The following is a 17,763-nucleotide window of genomic DNA, read 5'->3' as shown; positions in this document are numbered from 1 at the left end:
TTAAGGACTTTCAAATCGGGAGGTGTGGATCTAGTAACTATTTGAAAGTCTGTGCATTCTAGCAGATTGGGCAAAATTGTCAAAACAGGCCTTTTTGACCTTTTAGACCCCTAAAATCTTTGTCCCTGGGACCAACAGAGGGAGAATGTTTTATGGGAAGTAAAAGAACATGATCTTTACTATCTAAGTGGCCAGGTCACTGGTGATGGGAAGGCCGCTGATAAACCTCTGCCCTAGCAGGTTTGGTAGAGGTTCAGGCTCTGGCACAGACCGTTGGCATGATTTTGGGCAGCTCTGTTCCCCTTCAGAGCTTCATTTTCTACCTGCGCCCTCCCCAGGGCTGGCCGGGGGAGTGAAGGATGCAAGGGGTATTGTGGGGAGCAGAGTAGGCCTTTCCCAAATACCTGCAATTAACTTAAGTGCCATTCATTGTCTTGGAAAGATGAAGGGAGAATTGACCTGTGATTTTTTAAATGTTTTTAATTAACAATAAAATGACAATGACAGACTCCCTGTTAGGCTAGCCAATGGTTACTTAGAGTCTGGAAAATTTAAAGTACTATATGTGAGTGCTGAAGGCATTGCTGGTTTGTACCTGACCATTGGCCCATTCTGACTCCCTGTTTGGAAACATTTTAAAAACTCCATTTCCTCAGATGGATGGACTCAGCAGCAAGAAGAGGATTGCATTAAGTTTAACTGCTCCTTTGTCAGTTAGACGAAAGCCTGCTCACCATCCAGGTGTATTTGGAACAGTCCCTTTGGGGGACTTTGGGGCCAGCATATCTTTAATCTGTACATAATTCACTTGGCACTCTCTGGCTGAAAGGCAACCTGAGGTTTTCTATTTGCATTTCATTACAAAGGGCTGAATAAAGGAATGTTTTAGGTGGTAATGCCTGCTTCTACATTCATGGCATCATGCAGGGGATGGGAAGAAATAGTGTTTAGCTTGTGTCTGGTCCACAGACTGTCAGTGTGGTACTGGCAGGTAACATTGGCTTGCTGAGTAGAGACTAATGAAGGCAGAAGTATATACAGTGATTTCCTGGCAGGTGGTTCAAGAACCTGCCTTGTGCCTGCTGTGTTGCAGTAAGTTTGTTTGCAGCCTTAGGGCTCTAAGAGCATGGCAGTAGTCAGGTTTTAGTCTAGTCATCCAACAGAAATGTGCCTCTGCTGGATCTTAGATTGTGGACTGGTAGAGCTGAGGGGAGGTTAGATGTTCCCCTCTAAGGAACTCTTAACCTGCTCAGGGCATAGCAGGTGTTATGGAGGTGGTAAATTCCTGTCTGGGGCACTGTAGGTGTTAGAGGGGTGGTAATCTCCTGCCTTGGGCATGGTAGATCTCAGAGGTGACATATATATGAAAGTGATGCCGTAGTATTTGCCAGAGTAAGTCAGAGTCCTCAGCCTGACAAACCCATGTTGATCTGGTACCTTTAAACTTATTCTTTTTCATTCTAGGGGCAGTTCAAATTAATTTTAGCCCAGCTGCTGTGTTTAAATTGTTCAAGGCAGTGTCAGGCAGCTTGGGTAAAGTGCAGTTAATCTGGGGTTGCCAGCATGTGCCCAAGCTCCAGCACTCACTTTCCCTTTTGTCCTGTTTCATGGCTGAATCAGAGCACCTTTTCAACAGTCTCCAGTGTTTCTGGATCTTAATTAGACACATGCAGAAGATAAGCTGCAGTGTTAAACCTTCATGTTAAACCAGGGATTTTTACTATAATTTGGAATATATTGAGGAAAACACAAATTCAGTCAAATCAAAATGATTGTTATTATTGTTAACAGAGCTCTAGCTCATGCACTGCTTTGTAAATCTGCCCAGATTTCTTCTACCACCAGCATGTAATTAACAGCGTTTTAAATCAAGCCTTGAGAAATAAGCAGTAGCTATTAAGTTGAATTAACATAAGATAGTGTTCTATGTAAATCTGCATTATCCTGAGTGCCTGCTAGTAGAAGGATTTAATTCAAAATGTGTAGGTGGTATTATCACCACATGTCATTTAGCAGACTGCTGCTGGAATCATGTGTCTGTTCCAGTCTTTGAATAGAAAACTGAATAATTGGAGAGGGCTCAGAAAGCAGATGTACAAATTATTTGAGGTCCAGAATCTGTTCTTTGTTGGGAAGAATTACAGTGGAAAGTTGTCTGAGCTTCGGTCTGTGCACATGAACATGAATTGCTGAATGGGTAAAATTAGAGGGGATGGCAGTGGGTTATGTGGTCCAGCCTCCCTGCTCAAGCATCCTAGAGCACGTGGCACAGGACTGTGTTCAGATGGTTCTTGATTATCTACAGTGAGGGAGACTCCGCAACCTCTCTGGTCAATCTGTTCCAGTGCTCAGTCACCCACATAGTAAAGAACCCCCAGGCCCTTTTCTGCAGGGCTGCTTTCCAGCAGGTCAGCCCCCACCCTGTACTGGAATATGGGGTTATTTCTCCCCAGGTGCAGGGCTCTGCATTTGCCCCTGTTGAATTTCAGATGGTTCCTCTCTGCTCATCTCTCCAGCCTGCTGAGGTCCTTCTGGAGGGCTACACAGCCCTCTGGGGTATTGGCAACTCCTCCCCAGCTTTGTGTCTGTAGGGAACTTGCTGAGGAGGCCTCTGCCCCTTCACTTAAGTCATTGATTAATAGGTTTAACAATGCTGGGCCCAATATTGAACCTTGGGGGACACCACTACTGACAAGCCTCCAACCCTGTGCCACCCTCTGGGATCTGCTGATCTGGGATCTCAGTCCTCCTCACTGTCCACTCATCCATGGTTCCTGAGTTTACCCATGAGGATGTTGTGAGAGACAGTATTGAAAGCCTTGCTGAAGTTGAAGTAGATGATATCCATTGCCAGGGATAGATGAAGAAGGGATTGCTGTCAGAGAGATTAAACACTGCTATTTAACATAAGAGGAAATAATGAGATGCAGGCAGTGTTTGGAGGCTGAAGCTGAGCAAATCAGGCTGTAAATAAAGAGTTAAGAGTAATTAACACTGAAACAGTCTACTTAGTGGATTCTCCACCTCTTATAGTCTTTGATTCAAATCTCATATCTATAAAAAACAGTTGTTCCAACTGGAGTTACATTTCTAGCATGGATATTTTTCCAAGACCCACTCATCTTTACTCAGATTTATTTGCTTGGATGATCCCCTTTTAGCCCTAGCTCTTCACATTTATTTTCCTAATCCCTGGGACAAGGGCAGTGTTGAGGCAAGTTTGCTGATCAAGTGAAGAAGTGAATTCTTTAATTAAATGCTTCTTGCTCTAGTAGATCACAGTTTGGAAACAGAACAAGAAGTAATTTGGTTAAATTGCATAGGAGAAGGCCAGATGAGGCATTAGGGTAAAAGTTTTCGGGCAGTAAAGGAAAATAAGCTGTGAAGTAGTTTGCAGGGATGGGTTGTGTAATTCCTACCCCTGGGTGGTTTTGTAAACAGCGTATACAGATATGTGCCAGGTTTTTTGTACAGTTGATCCTACCATGCAGCAGGAGGATGGATTGGTACCTCCCCACTTGTCATCCAGTTTTGGGGTTTTTTGAGTCTGTGTGTCTGTGAGGTGTTGGAACCTGGTGTCACATGTCTCTGCTTGTAGTCACTCCTCCCTTATGGAGCCATGCTTCACTGGCAACCCAAGTTAATTTTAATTGCAGCATTTTATACTTTGTGTTTTAAATGCATTGGTGATTTTTTTGTTGTGGTTTATGAATCTACAAGCAGAATAGAAAAGCCAGAATTGGCTTGAGAACCTGCCTATAAACTTATGAATCTGAGAAGTGCATTGTTGCATATCTCCTGCAAAATCGTTTTTGAAGGCAGTGGGCATGTGAGCATCATCTCACCCACAAGGGCAAAGGTCTGTGAGTGAACCCTGGGGCCTAGAGGGCGGCTCCAAACCCAAGTTGTGGCTGCTGTGATAAAGATGGACCCTGCAGCATTTGGCAGGACATGGGAGAGCAGATGAGGTCTGACGCCAGAGAGACCCTGGGGGAGCTCCCTAACCTTCTCTATCCAGGCTGGTGTGGCTGGAGGTAACACAAACACCTTCCTACTGCCAAAATAGCACATTCAGCAAAAAGCCTCTGCTGTGTGGGTCTTGCCAAGTTGTGAGCTCCTAAGGAATGCAGTCTTCATGCTGCTGCCAGAGACTAGTGGGATTATAATCTCATTAATTTTCAGGGAAAGCCCAGGGAGCTGTAAGCATTAGCCTAGATTGCAGCAGGGCTAAGGAGGTCACTCTGCCTGTTGTTGGTGCCAGGAGTTAGGGAGGTTTGTTTAGACCAAGCTATGCTTTTGCTGTGAGCAAGCCTGTTATTTCACTTCACCTGTGACATGGATGGATTTAGGGTGACAGAAGAGGAATTCGTACCTCTTTTGGGGTATGCTGCTTGGGCAATCTCTGGCTGTAAAACCCTGCATTGCACTGTCATGTTTAGCTCTTCAGTAATTGCATTATAGATGTAAAGAGGGCCTGGCTTTAGCTTCCAGGACATCCCATCTACAGAGCAGCATGGACAAGCCTGTGAGCAGGACAGAGTAGGTGGAGCACTTCTGGCTGCTGGCACTCTGCTTGTTCCACCTGTGTTGAGCAAATATGCAGGAGTGAGGGAAGAACCCCTCTGTTTGGGTGCAGGCAGTGTGCCAAGGGTCAGCAGTCAATAAAACCCACGGGAATTCCTCTTCACTGGGTCTGTCCTGTGTGTTTGCCCAAAGAGTATCCGCCAACATGACAGCTCTTGCTTAGCAATGGTCTGGGGGGGTTGATGGTTAGCAGATCCTCAGTGGGTGGAAGATCTGGGGCAGCATTCCTTCCAAAAAGGATAGCTCTGCCCCAGCAGTGCCTGCTGTGCACATTCCCTGCCTGTCAAAGAGACACCGTCCTTTTCCTAGAGAAACTCTTGAAAGCAAATGACCAAAGCCATGCTCAAGCCCAGTGCATGCCTGCAAGTGCCAGGGGTCCCATGGCCCAGAGTGGGGTACAGTGCCCTCCAGACTGCTGACCCCCTGTACCCACAGCTGCGCAGGAAGCAGGCCTACGTGGAGAAGGTGGAAAAGCTGCAGCAGGCGCTGACACAGCTGCAGGCAGCCTGTGAGAAGAGGGAGCAGATGGAGCGGCGGCTGCGCACACGCCTGGAGCGAGAGCTGGACTCGCTGAGGATGCAGCAGGTGAGGACAGGGTGATATGGGCAGGACCCCAGCACGGGGCCTTTGGCATTGATTTTAACAGAGATGGTCACTTGCAGCCCTGCCAGGTGACACCTTGCCTTTGGATTTGGGTTGTTGGGCCTTTCTCTATTCCTTTGGATAGGGTTATGGATCATTGGAAGTGTTCAGGCTCATATTTTGGAAGGGGCTTTGACCTTGTGAAGTTGAATTTAGATGACCTTTGAAAGTCCCTTCCAGCCCAAACCACTCTATGATTCTTATTCCTGACCTTCAGCAGAGGATGGGGCCATTCTTCTGTGGGGCTCTGGATACAGTTGAGGCCTGCCTGCTGTTGGGCTGAGATGTCCTGCTTCCCCTGCCCAAGGGCAGGCAGGGCAAAATGTCCTTCCAGGTTTCTCTCTCTAGCAATTTTTTGTACAGATTGTACAAAAACCAGCTCCACACAGAAGGAGGAGAGGAAAGTACACATGAGATTCACCCCAAAAATTTTAGCCAATGTTTCATTGAAAAGGCCAGGTAGTATGATGTGGGATCTGGTAGGATTAAGACCTAGGCCCGTATTTGTTCTGTGCAAAGCTTGATGGATGTGGTTCACAGAAACGTCAACCCATAACAGATCTGGAGCCAAGTGATGTCATCTTCAGACAATAAATTGTTTATCTATCAGTCCAGTCCAGAATGGGCTAGGAGTATAGACTTGAATTTCTGTGTGTGACCCCTTGTTTTTTGGCAGGCCTGTATCTTTAGAGGGGTATTGTTATGCTTGAATTTTATGCACAGTTACTCCTTTGTTGCAACACCTTCATCCCCAAGTCACAAAGTCCAGTCATCTTGAAAAGGGGAAAAAAAAAAAAGAGAAGGTTGCAGGGAGAATTTCCAGGCTGCAGCCTGCACCAAATGCCAAATACATGGGCATTGGCTCCAGAGGAGAGTGAGCAGATATGCTAAATGTATCAAACTACAGCTTGGGGAAAAACCAGCAGCATAAGCAAAGCATGATGCTCTTGGAACTCCTGAAGGGCTCACTCATATCTGTCATCACACGCATCTGCTACTATAACCTTTACTTATTTATAAGCCATTAGTGGACACCAAAGCAGCTGTTACACAGAGCTTGTGCTGCCAGAAAGCAGAGGGGCTGATCCCGCTGGCAGCATGCCATTGGGAAATAGCTCGACGGTCAGGGTCAGTGGTTTGCAGAGTCATGAGGCAGCCAGACCTGAGAGCATCCCCTTCCTTCTGGCAGGGCCCCCAGCACTCTTCCCAAGGTATCACTCTGCTGCTGTTCCCTGCAGACCCTTCTCATTCATCTCTACTCCTTCCTGCTGCTATAGAAGTGTTTTAAGTCTTTTCTTGCCCAGTTCACCTTGGGCTTGGTGTTCAAGTTCTCTCAGTTCCCTCTTTTCCAGCTCTCTTCCAATTTAGCAGAGGAATTAAATGGAATATGATATGCTAATGCCATCTGAGAAAAGAACATCTGAGAAAAATACAATTAAAATTTAAGTGAAGGTAAAACTGGAACTAAGAAAGGCTGGGATACAGATTGATATATTAAGTATTATACAAATTGATAAATTAAGTAACAGGGATGGACTGTTACTGAAATCCTTGTCTTGGGAGTTCAGGCTATGTCTGTTCATTTTCGCAGAAAATTTCTCTGTAACTTAGATTGTTTAATTTAAAATATTTTTTTTGGTACTATAATTAGCAATTGGCTTTTGGGTTGACATAGTTTTCAAATGCCTGCACCCATTCCATCTAGTAAGTTTTAAGAGGAAAGATACTCTTAACTTCTTGTCTTATGTATCAGCTTTGAGAGAAAACTCCAGGGTATTTTTGCTTTTGTTATCTATACAGTTTGTTTATGATTCACAATGCTGCAGAGAATCATGTGGCATCAAAATACCCCTGCTTTTCACTTCAGAGCTGTCTTCTCTGAGTAATCAAAGTTACAGCTACTGAAACATTTTCTCATTGCAGAAAAAAAAAGGAGATTTTCTTTTCTTATTTTTACTAGAGTCAGCAGAAGAGACCCAGCACTTAAAGAGACAGCCAGAATCTCTTCTGTCCCTGGCTTGCTGGTAGTTGAGTCCAAATGGCAAATCTTCCTTATCACTGATGCACAACAACAACAAATAAATAAACTCTTTCAGTCAGCACTGCGGGCTCAGTATGCAGGGCTGGCAGATGTTTTGACTCAAAATATGATAGGCACCCATCATGTCTCAAGATACCATTTGTAGATCAGGACCACAATTCCAAAATACTGCCTTCCTGACAGAGGTTTGACGATATTTTTGCAGGAGCAGAGTCACAGCCATTGTTCCCAAGGGCCTCTCCATACTGTATTCCCAGAAAGCATCTTCGAAACATGTTGTTACTGCACCAAAGGCAAAAGCTTCAACCCTTCCCTGGTACCTTTGGTTTCAGTGGTACAGCTTTGCCAGTGGAACTTCAAGGTGCAGCATGAATGAGAAGCCAGTGCTCCTGAGAAATTGTTTCCTCTTTAGCACAATACTGTTCACCATGAAGTATAACAAATCTCTTGCATTTTTTATTTAAAAATTCATTTATTTCTACTGAGTTCTTCCAGAGCTTCATGCTTTTCCCCTCAATGTGCACTCATCCCTCTGCTGAGCCAAGGATTGGATCTCCCTCTGCTCTCTACCAGCAGTGAGAGGAGCTCAGGGTAACTGCCCATGCTGCTTAGGTGACTTAATTAAGTGCTGTAACTGGGTGGAATAAATCCTGCCTGGACAAGCACTTTTCTTGCAGCATAGATGGAAAGTGTTGCACACCCATTGCTGCTTGTCAGTGTCCCATGGGAGCCACCCCACAGGTGCCTGGGGATCTTCTGTCCCTCTAGTTAGAAAGTTAGCTGTTACACCACAGAAAGCATCCCCTGAGGGCACAAGAGAACTGATGTGCCAGAAGAGACAAGCTTAAATGCATGGCTGGGATATTTTCCCAGCTGCTGCTTTAAACAGGGTACATTTAACTAGGTCACAAGGTGCTTTTTTTTCTGCTTTAATATATAAGCCCTCTGGTAATACTGCCTGTCCATACTAAGCACAGCCCAGCCATGGGCATGAGGTCCCAGCAAGAAGAATATCTTTTAAAACTTTATTGCTTCTTTTCCTACCAACTTTTTTCCTACTTTTTCCCTTGGCTTGGGGTATCCCAGGAAATCTCTGCACATCCAGGGTTTGCAGCCAAATCCCTGCTTCAGTCAGCATGGTCTGGAGAAGCATGTGCTAGGGTTGCACATACAGCCAACTCATTTGTTCTCCTGCAAGCTAAGGGGTTTAGCCTGGGATTTCCACCTGCCTCTGTCAAAAGACATGGGGATGTCTTTGTATGTGCCAGAAAACTGAGGAAAAAAGGGTCAGCTCACCATGCTTGGCAGGGCGTGAACATCTGTCACTGTTTCCACTGGCAGAGGCAGGGCAGCTACCAGGCAAGCAGCCTTCCAGAGCATAATGCCCCAGCCCTCATGGAGTTGGTGCGGGAGAAGGAGGAGAGGATCCTGGCCTTGGAAGCTGACATGACCAAGTGGGAGCAGAAGTATCTGGAGGAGAGTACGATCCGGCACTTTGCCATGAATGCTGCAGCCACAGCTGCAACAGAGAGGTAAGATGATCTTGCTGCAAGCAGGCAGCTCTGTTCACCATGGAAAGTATGGTAAAATAATACAGAATGAGTGTTTTCTTAAGGCTGGATGTTGCTTGCCTTTCCCTGCTGAGTTGCACTGCCAGGGTTAATGCACTTCTCCAGGGTGTCATGCCCGTGAAATAGAATAGTTGGTTGAGACAGAATTTGTCCTTCTGACTGGGTGTGAAAGTTTATCAAATCTAGGCATCAGATTGAAGCAATGGCAGTCTCAAGGTGCCAAATTACACAGCACAGGTAAGGCAGCTCCTCCCAGTACCCTGTCAGAGTGAAGAGGGACTTGGTATATGGCTGCAACAAGATTGTTTAACCTAGTTTTAAAAGCCTGTAATAAGGGAAATTTTGTTACCTAAGTACCCTTTTTCACCACTTCATTAATCTTCAAACTAAAATGTTTTTCCTGATAGATAAGCTAAGCTTCTTCACTGCAAATTACCTTGACTGATTCTTGTTCTTCACAGGAATACAGGATGAACAGACTACTGTTGATGTTCAAATAGCCTTGTAAATATTGGAAGACATATATTCCCTGTTATATTTTCCCTGGTCTGAACTAGCTTTCTCCCCTCAGCCATTCCTGACATGCCCTAGTGTAAACCCTTTGCCATTCACATTGCCTATGTCTGGACTATCTGTCTCCAGTTTGTCTGTGTCGAAGTGGCAACCAAAAGCACAAAAGGCAGTCATACTTCCCACCCATCAGGAGGATGGGACAGTTAACTTCTCACCCCAGTTTCTTAGGAACCAAATCCCCAGAAAACATCCTAAAATGAGTTTTCCCTTTGAAATGCGTTTAGGTGTGTGACTCAGGATGGACTTTCCTTTTGTACTCCAGTCTAGGCAGAAATTCCTGTGCTGTTTTTCAACTTTCAAAGAGCAGAGCATTGTTACTGGTTCATGATGTAGTCTTGTTGACTTGGGATCTGGTGAGTGGGTCCCTCTGTTACCTGACCCTATCCTTCTGGGTGGCTATTAGTCCTGTGGGTCACCCATGGTCCCAGCATGCCCTCTGTTCCTTTAATCCAGTTAAATGAGTGGCATTAATGATCCAGCCCAAACCAAGAGTAGCCTGCAACAGGATGCCCTGATGTCAGGTAGCCATCGCTTGACAGACAGCCATCGCTGGCTTGCTCTTTGAGCAGGGGTTTGGGGTTTTCTTTGCAAGTTTCAATCTCACTTGCAAAAGCCACCCTCACAGTCTCAGGAGCCTGACTCACCGTAGTGAACCTCTTTTCCAGGGATGCCTCGGCCCCAAGCCACTCACACAACGGCAGCTACGGTGAGATGGCGCTGGAGGTGCGGGGCTGGCAGGAGGAGGAGGAGATCGTGCAAGCCAACCGCCGCTGCCAGGACATGGAGTACACGTAAGAGATACTGTGCCATTCCTGCTTGTTGTGGTGTTGGGGCTGGATTCACATCAACCAGGATGCCCTTCTGTTCATTCCTATATGCCTGGAAAGGATGGGCATGGCTTCACTTTGACTTAATTTTGCTCTTTAGCATTCAAACAGGGATTAAGGAGTTGCTGTCATTAGATAACTTCCTCTCTACCTTCCTGTTAAGCCTTCTGTGGCAAACTCAACGTTTTTACAAAACAGAGGCTCTTCCACTATTAAAAGTAGTCTGGCATGCAAGGACACAAATTTGCAGACACTTTTATAAAAAAAGGTGTATTTGTTGCTTGTGGAAAATACCGGTGATTGTTTTTACTGGGTTTGGGTTTTGTTCTTCACTCATGGATGCTAGCTAATCCTGCTTCCAGGGAAGTAGTGGAGTTTTGCCACTGCCTTCATAAATATAGATTAGCATCTTGTGTTTACATTGCTAATTAAATGTCTGATGATGAAAACTAATGCTTTCACTGCTTCACAAAATGCACCTGCATTGTATTATATATTGTACAGCACAGTCAGGCTAGTCATTTGACTATCAAAGTGTACAAAATTTTGAGAAATACAGTTTTGTAGCTGTTCAGTATGATTTGTTGTTAATAATTTCTGAAGAATAGTTTAGACAATCACATTTTTTTAGTGATTTGAGAGTCTTCAGGGTCTGTATGAGAGAAGAAGTGAGCTTTTCTCAGCTCTGAACACTATATGCTGATTGTTTTTGCAGCAGTGAGGGTGAAGGAAGAGGCCAGACCACCTCTAAGAGAAACCAAAAGGAACTCACTTCAGCAGGTCTTTACTCCAGCTGACAACAGACCTGAATCCTGGGGTTAACTCAATCTGCCAAAGCATACTATCCAGATTTAGCCCTGATGTATTATAGGAGTGAAAATTGCCTATGTGCTTGTATTGTAAAGGTAGCAATGTGCAGCCTGGTCAGGTTACTGCCCACTGCTCCTGCTGGGTTAGTAAAACCATAGCATAGATGGGTTCAGTTAACCTTGCACAAAAGTTTTAGCTTAATAGCTAGAAATACTGCCTGTTTTAAAGTGCATGGTTTTCCTTGGAGGAACTTCTGGGAGCTGTCTTGTCCAAGTACCCATAACCAGAGAGGACAGAGCAGCAGGGCATCTGCCTGGGGACCTCCCTGCTGCCTTCAGGTGTGGAGACCTGCCCATATGAATGTTTTTTCCGTTCCTGTAAGCAGAACATTCATATTTTGGCAGAATAAAGAATCTCCATGCCAAAATAATTGAGAAAGATGCCATGATCAAGGTCCTTCAGCAGCGGTCACGCAAGGACCCTGGGAAAGCTGACAGCGCCAGCCTGCGACCGGCTCGGTCCGTGCCCTCCATTGCCGCTGCTACAGGCGTGCATTCGCGCCAGACCTCGCTCACCAGCAACCAGATAGCTGAGGAGAGGAAGGAAGAAAAGCTCTGGAAGGGAAGCATAGGTGAGTTCAGCTTTTGCTTAAGCTTTGGGTCATCCATCACTTCATCCTAATCCTTCTGCCTGAGCTTAGCAAAAGTGCCTTGGTACGCATTGCCCTGACAGCTCATTTCCAGAGCACTTTCCATGGGCAGAATGTGTGTCCTTGTGCTTAAGTGAAAAACCAGACATTCTTCAACCTCGCATTATATCTTAATTACATTTTTAATCATATTAAATAATTCTGCACTGATTATAGAAAGCCATAGTTGAGGGAAGTTCTCCCAGATACAAGCGCATAATCTTTGCAACTTTATGGGAATAAATAACAAAGTTGGGCTAGAAATAAAGCCTGAATAAAGTTAATCAAAAGGGTGAGCATCCTGTTGGATGGGACAGTGTGATGTGATGTGGCAGTTGAATGGGAAAATCAGTGCAGGACTGCCCGTTGTTTGGGGCCACGTAGGATGGGGGTGTGGAGGTGTGCAAGGCTGTGTTGTGATTAAGTGCCACTGGGATGGGTGTGCAGAGGGGGAGGGAGGGAGGGGAAGCTGCTTTCAAAAAGCTGTTTTATAGGAAAGTACCATATGGATGCCACAAAAAGCAGCACCAAGGGGAAAAGCTAAGCTGAACTGAATGACTGGAGCCATACCCAGCATCTTGTAGCTCCGGGGTGGGACAGGGGACATCACATACATTTGAGCCAGGATGTGACTGACCTCTATGTGTTTTCAGGGCTGCTCTTGGGAAAGGAGCACCATGACCACCCATCAGGCCCCTCACTGCCTCCACCTCTGCCCTCCTTGTCTTGCATGCCTGTCCCAGTGCCGGCAGCCTCCCACGCAAAGACAGGCAGCAAAGACAGCAGCACCCAGACGGACAAAACCGCTGAGCTCTTCTGGCCCGCCACCGCCTCCTTCCCTGGCCGGGGACGCCTGGGTACCACCCCCTCACACAGCCCAGCCCCACGGCCCCTGGGGACACGAGTGGCCAGCGAGAAACTGGGTGAGCTCTGCCAGATCCCCCCAGTACAACATGTCAGCACCCCTGGGGCTATCAGCAGTCCCCAGAGACACATCATAAATGGGGGCAAGATGTGGGTATGTGGTGCTGCCACAGTTTGTAAGGTACGGTGGAGGTTTCTTCAGGGAAACTAGAACTGTAGAGAGAGAACTTTCTAAGGCTGTCCAGAGTGGCTTTGCAGAGCTTTGTGCTTGGCAGCTTCTGTAAAGCTCCATTAGTCTGTGGCAGGCAGAGTTTTTAATTATTCACGCTGCCAGGTATAAAATTGTAGTTTCACACCTTGAAAACACTCCACACCTGCTCACAGACTCTTCACCTTTTTTTCCACTGAAAACATGGTTAGTTAAAGCACCATCTTCTCCCTAATTATTAAAGGAAAGCTGGGGGAAATAGTAAGGGGAAAGTGGAGATATTTTTTCAGGGGGGGATGAAGAAGTACAATTTTAGTTATTTTTGAAAGGTGTAAACTGCTGGTTTGCAGCCCTAGCAAAGGAGACATTTATTTTGTGCACATTATTTTGAAAAAGCCAATTTCTTTCCTCTTTCCTCTCAAAAGCAAGTTTTCCCTCTAAAAACATGCTATCTATCATTAAAAGAGCTGACTGTCACAGAACTAGGTGGTCTTTAGCATCCCTTCCAGCTCAAACCATTCTTTGATTTTAGCTAATGAGGTTCTTCGGTCTGTACCTCTTAAATACCAACTCTGTGCCTGTTGACAGCATCTGTGCACACCGACACACCTGCTGTCATTGTGTAGGGAGTTCAGCATCATACATTCTTAGTGTCCTGAACAAATTTGGCTTTCAGTATGTAGCATCTACAGGCAATACATGCCCCACCTTCAAGGAATGGGTTGATATTTTCTTTGAACAAACTGCTGTTGAATTTGGACTGAAGATGGACTTTCCTTCTTTCCATTGCAGAGAACTCCAGCCACGGGAAGCTGCCTGACAGCAAAGGCAGAGTGAGCAGCCTGCTCCACAAGCCTGAGTTTCCAGATACAGACATGATGGAAGTCCTCATCTGAGCAGAGGACAGCATCTCTGGGGTTTTGTGTTTGTACAACCAGGCACAAGATGGTCCTCAGCGTGCCAACCTTGAAAAGTAACCTTGAGTGTCTGAAAAACACAAAGTTTATTCCCAAACTGAAGCTAGAGCCTGGTATGTTGGGACTTTTGACCAGGCAAGAAGTCGAGAGCACTGAAGACGAGTGATGATTTTCTGAAATTGAGATTTTCTGAACAGAAAGGATTGTTGAAAATGGAAAGTGGTGTGAGAAGGGGAGTATTGAGGGAAAAGGATACTGTGTTTTCTGGCATAAAGTGAAAATAGTGAAGTTACAGACTGGTTGCATGCTGCTGTTTTCCTGCCTCTGCAACCAGGACAGGGAGTGAAATCCTGTCTCTCTGGAGGCCAGAGAGAGTTTCTGAGTAATCCAGGAAAAACTTGCATCTTCCTCAGTATCAATGCATTTCTCAAAAATTTTAGTCTCAAAAATTTCACTTCTTAATTTTTGTGAATAATTGGTCTGTAGATGTTCATGGCAGGTTCTTGTAAGTATTTGTTTGAAGTGGCATTGGTGTGGCTTTCCTGGGCAGGCAGGTCAGGTGCCTCTTTCCTGGCTGGACAAGTGTTTCTCTTGGAGCCGAATTTACAGTACAAATATTCATGTCTTGCAACCTCAGAGCTTGCTAAGACTTCTTTTTTTGATAGGAGCAGTTGATGCCTGGAATTCTCCTGGTGGATGAATGTAGGAGGAGGGGGGACCTTGCTGAAGCAAATCCTATTGTAAGCATAGGAAAGTTTCAGGAGGGAAAACTGGGGGAGAATCCCAGCAGCTCCCTAAAGGGCTGTGCATTATAGAGTTCCTTCAGAGGGGAGCTGCAGGGGTTTGTTTTTAGAGGAGTTACGCTGGGTTCGCATGTGAGATCAGAAGATAGCTCTTCTTGGGCACTGTTTCATAATATTGGAAGAATCAGTATGTTTGTGGTAAGAACAAGATTTTTCCTTACTTTCAATTCTTATAGCCAAATCCTACCTTCTTTAAGCTTGCAATCCTGCTGTTCAAGCTGATGTGGGACTGGACACTAAGGAGTGCAGGAAGGAGCAGGCTGGGAAGGGTTTAACTGCAAAGCAGTACACGAGCATCATGTGTTTTCTGTGCTGAGCTGCGGTTTCTTTTCACCTTATTTTACCCAGGGTGGAACATTTCTTATTTTCAGCTCTATCCCTGAACTCAGTAAGAGGCAGCCAACTCACCCACAGTGTTACTCGTGGCTTTGTGCACTGCACATGCCGATGGGGAAATTTTCCTCAGTGAGGCATTTCTGTATTGGCTTTGCAGTTCCTGAGCCTTGTGGTGCACCATAATGACTTTAAGGAGAGCTTGGCTTTGGGAAAAAGAGCGATGGTATCTCATGTGAAGCTGCCTAGAGTGGAAAAGTGATGGGTGCTAGAAGTAATCATGGACTCAGGGCTGGCTCGGGGTCACCTCTTCCTGTAGGTGACAAATCAGAGCCCTTGACTGTTGAGAACACCAGGCATGTTAAACCCTGCTTTTGCCAAAAACTGAAGTCCTTGTGAACTCAAAGCCTTCACAGGCCAGAGCCTTGTGCTCAATACTGCCTAGCTGATACCTTTATTTTAAAAAGAACAAAATGGCTATGTTAAAGCTATGCACTTATTTTTGCGTGTACCTAGAATTAGATGTATGTTGTTGTCACCCACTTTCTGAGTTTTGCACTTGTTAAACAAATCAGTGGTAGGTAGGTTGTGTAGCAAGCAAACTGTGTGTTTCAAGTATTAGCAGCTTTGCATTGTGAAACCAAAGGTGTAAAACCCTTGGAAGATGTTACGCAGCTTAATATATGCCTTGTAAGATAATTTTTTTTTCCTCTAAAGTTAATTTAAATGTAATTGTTTGCATAAGAGCCAGGACTGCGTGTGACATCACCACTGACCCACTGTCGTGGCCCTTCCTCAAGTGTCTATGGTAGGAATGGGGCAGGAGAAAGACAAATCAGGGGAATACAAGTAAAATGTTGATGAATTTTTAATTGCATCACTTTTTATCCAAGAAATAAGGATACCCAGGTGCTTGGAAGTCCCTAAGCATTTTGTTACCAGCTGTAATATTTCTTTTGCTGAAACTCTTCAGTAAGTTGTGTGCAGGCAGACAGTGAGGCGTCCAGGAGAAACAGTGCTGGATCAGCATGGATCAGCTCTCAGTTATGTTTGGTAGTGGTTCAGCTCGATTTCTCCAAGTCAGCTAGAGTACAGCACTCCTCCTTGGGGAGACCACAGCCTCTCCAGTTTCTGCTATCCAAAGCTGGCTTTACACTTGATGCTGCCCCAGATTCACGGTCGCATATAGGAGACTGTTAGAGTGTAGGCAAATCTCGTTGTAGGCAACAGCTCAAATAAACCAAAAGGTTCATTCTCACCAATTGTGTTGAACTCAAGAGATGTTAGTTTTCCTGGAGGGAAAGTCTGGAGGACTGGTGTGTCCCCCTCCAGCCCAAGCACGAGCAGGGCTTGCACAGAGTACTACTGCCATATATCAGCCCCGCTGAGCAGAGCAGTGCAGCTTCATTTGTGCTGGCTTTCCCAAATCTTTGAACTGTTTTGTGTTTTTGGGAAACTGTGCTGTAGCCATTCCAGGTGATGTCAGTGGTAACTAGTTGTAAAATACTGTCATTTTTTATTGTTGTTGGTTGTATAGAGAAGTTTGTGTACAGTGTTGTACAGCTGGAGGGTTATTTGTACATAGGGGGAAAATGAAGGACGTTTTGTGTCACCCCCAGCAAATGTTGATATTGTTGGTCAGCCAAAGATTTCTTATTCTTTGCTGTTTAAATTTGTGCCTTACTATTGTAGATAATAAATGTATAAACATGTTTATTTTCTCACTTTTCCAGTGTGAATACATTAAGTCCTCCAGAAGAAAGGACTTTATAAAAATTCTTTCAGCTTTGAAAACAGTGTGCTAAGACTAAGAGGGGATACCTCAGGGACTTTAAAGGTTGCATCTTCTCCATTTTTCACACATGTTAATGAAAGGCCCCACAGCTGGTGACACCAGTAGGTGTATATGGGCATGAAATCAGTGGGTCTCCATGGCAGAGGATCAAACTGGGAGCTTGCCCAAGCAAGAAGAGCATGATTTTAGAAATGATCAAGAAGATTTTAGTGAGATCGTCTTCACTGGAAGGAAATGAGAGGGGAAACTTAATGAGATACTTCGGTGAAGATACAAATATTTTTTAGCTCTATGTTCCTGCTAAGCACAGAACTCCCACTGTTTTTTTTTGTATTTTTTTTCTGGAGTATCTGGGGCTTCTTTATTTGATAGATGTTGGCTCAGTGTGAGTGAGGTACCTAAATATCTTTTATATCTAGATGTTCTTGAATTATATACTGTGCTCAGTAAGGAATATAGACCAGATCGCATTACATGCTGTAGTGCTGGTAAGGGGAATGCTCCAGTCTGGTGGAAATATTGTTCCTATGTTTGTTTATGCACCTGAAATAAATGGGGGGAAGGGAGCAAAAGTTAGCCAAGTGTCTGGGTTTGAGCTAGGGAGGTTTGCTCAGCAGGCTCTCACATGCTCTTGAAAGTGTCTGTTAAAAAATTCCTGAATCAGGTCCCAGGGAGCTGCAGGCATGAAAGGCATGAATGCCACTAAGGGCCTCCCTCTTCTATGAGCTCTCCTCTGCCTGTCCCAACCTTCTCTCCCCAGATCCTTGCACACATTGAAAAAATTAATACTCCTGAGCAGAAGTGTGTCAGAAAAGATCCAGAGGGGGTTGCAGAGGCTTGAGGAGAAGTTTGCTTGACCCAGATCCCAGCACGGTGTGTTCCCCATGCAAACACAGGTCAGCCTGACCCATCTGATCACGCCATCTTCAAGACATGGCAGATGGTAGTATTTCTTGTGCCAAGAAAAAAAGTTTGATGATTGCTGAGGTTGTGGCTTTTTGACTTTCTTCAGGTCAAGATTTGACAGTAAAATTTGGCATGTATCTTGTTTTTCAAGGCCACGGAAGAAAAGAAACTGAGAGAGGCCAAACCATTATTAGGATGGGA

The 17,763-nt window shown here is 45.1% G+C and overlaps 1 protein-coding gene across 3 annotated transcripts in view; it reads left to right on the top strand.

Annotated features, from left to right (window-relative positions):
- AMOTL1 (angiomotin like 1) overlaps positions 1-16,582 on the top strand; it is a 72,717-nt gene extending 56,135 nt beyond the window's left edge. For all 3 annotated transcript variants that reach the window (XM_023920752.2, XM_086882056.1, XM_086882057.1), the window contains 6 exons: positions 5,020-5,169; positions 8,609-8,799; positions 10,077-10,202; positions 11,453-11,679; positions 12,390-12,659; positions 13,601-16,582. In XM_023920752.2, the coding sequence (XP_023776520.2) occupies positions 5,020-5,169; positions 8,609-8,799; positions 10,077-10,202; positions 11,453-11,679; positions 12,390-12,659; positions 13,601-13,704 (1,068 nt within the window). In that variant the 3' untranslated portion in view covers positions 13,705-16,582. The remainder of the gene's footprint in view (positions 1-5,019; positions 5,170-8,608; positions 8,800-10,076; positions 10,203-11,452; positions 11,680-12,389; positions 12,660-13,600) is intronic.
- The last annotated feature ends 1,181 nt before the right edge of the window (positions 16,583-17,763 follow it).

The sequence above is a fragment of the Cyanistes caeruleus genome, chromosome 3 (genome assembly GCF_971803275.1).
Source record: "Cyanistes caeruleus chromosome 3, bCyaCae1.hap1.1, whole genome shotgun sequence".
In the NCBI taxonomy this organism is placed as follows: Eukaryota; Metazoa; Chordata; class Aves; order Passeriformes; family Paridae; genus Cyanistes; species Cyanistes caeruleus.
The sequence above is the reverse complement of the archived record's forward strand: the minus strand, read 5'-3'. Positions and strand labels throughout refer to the sequence as shown.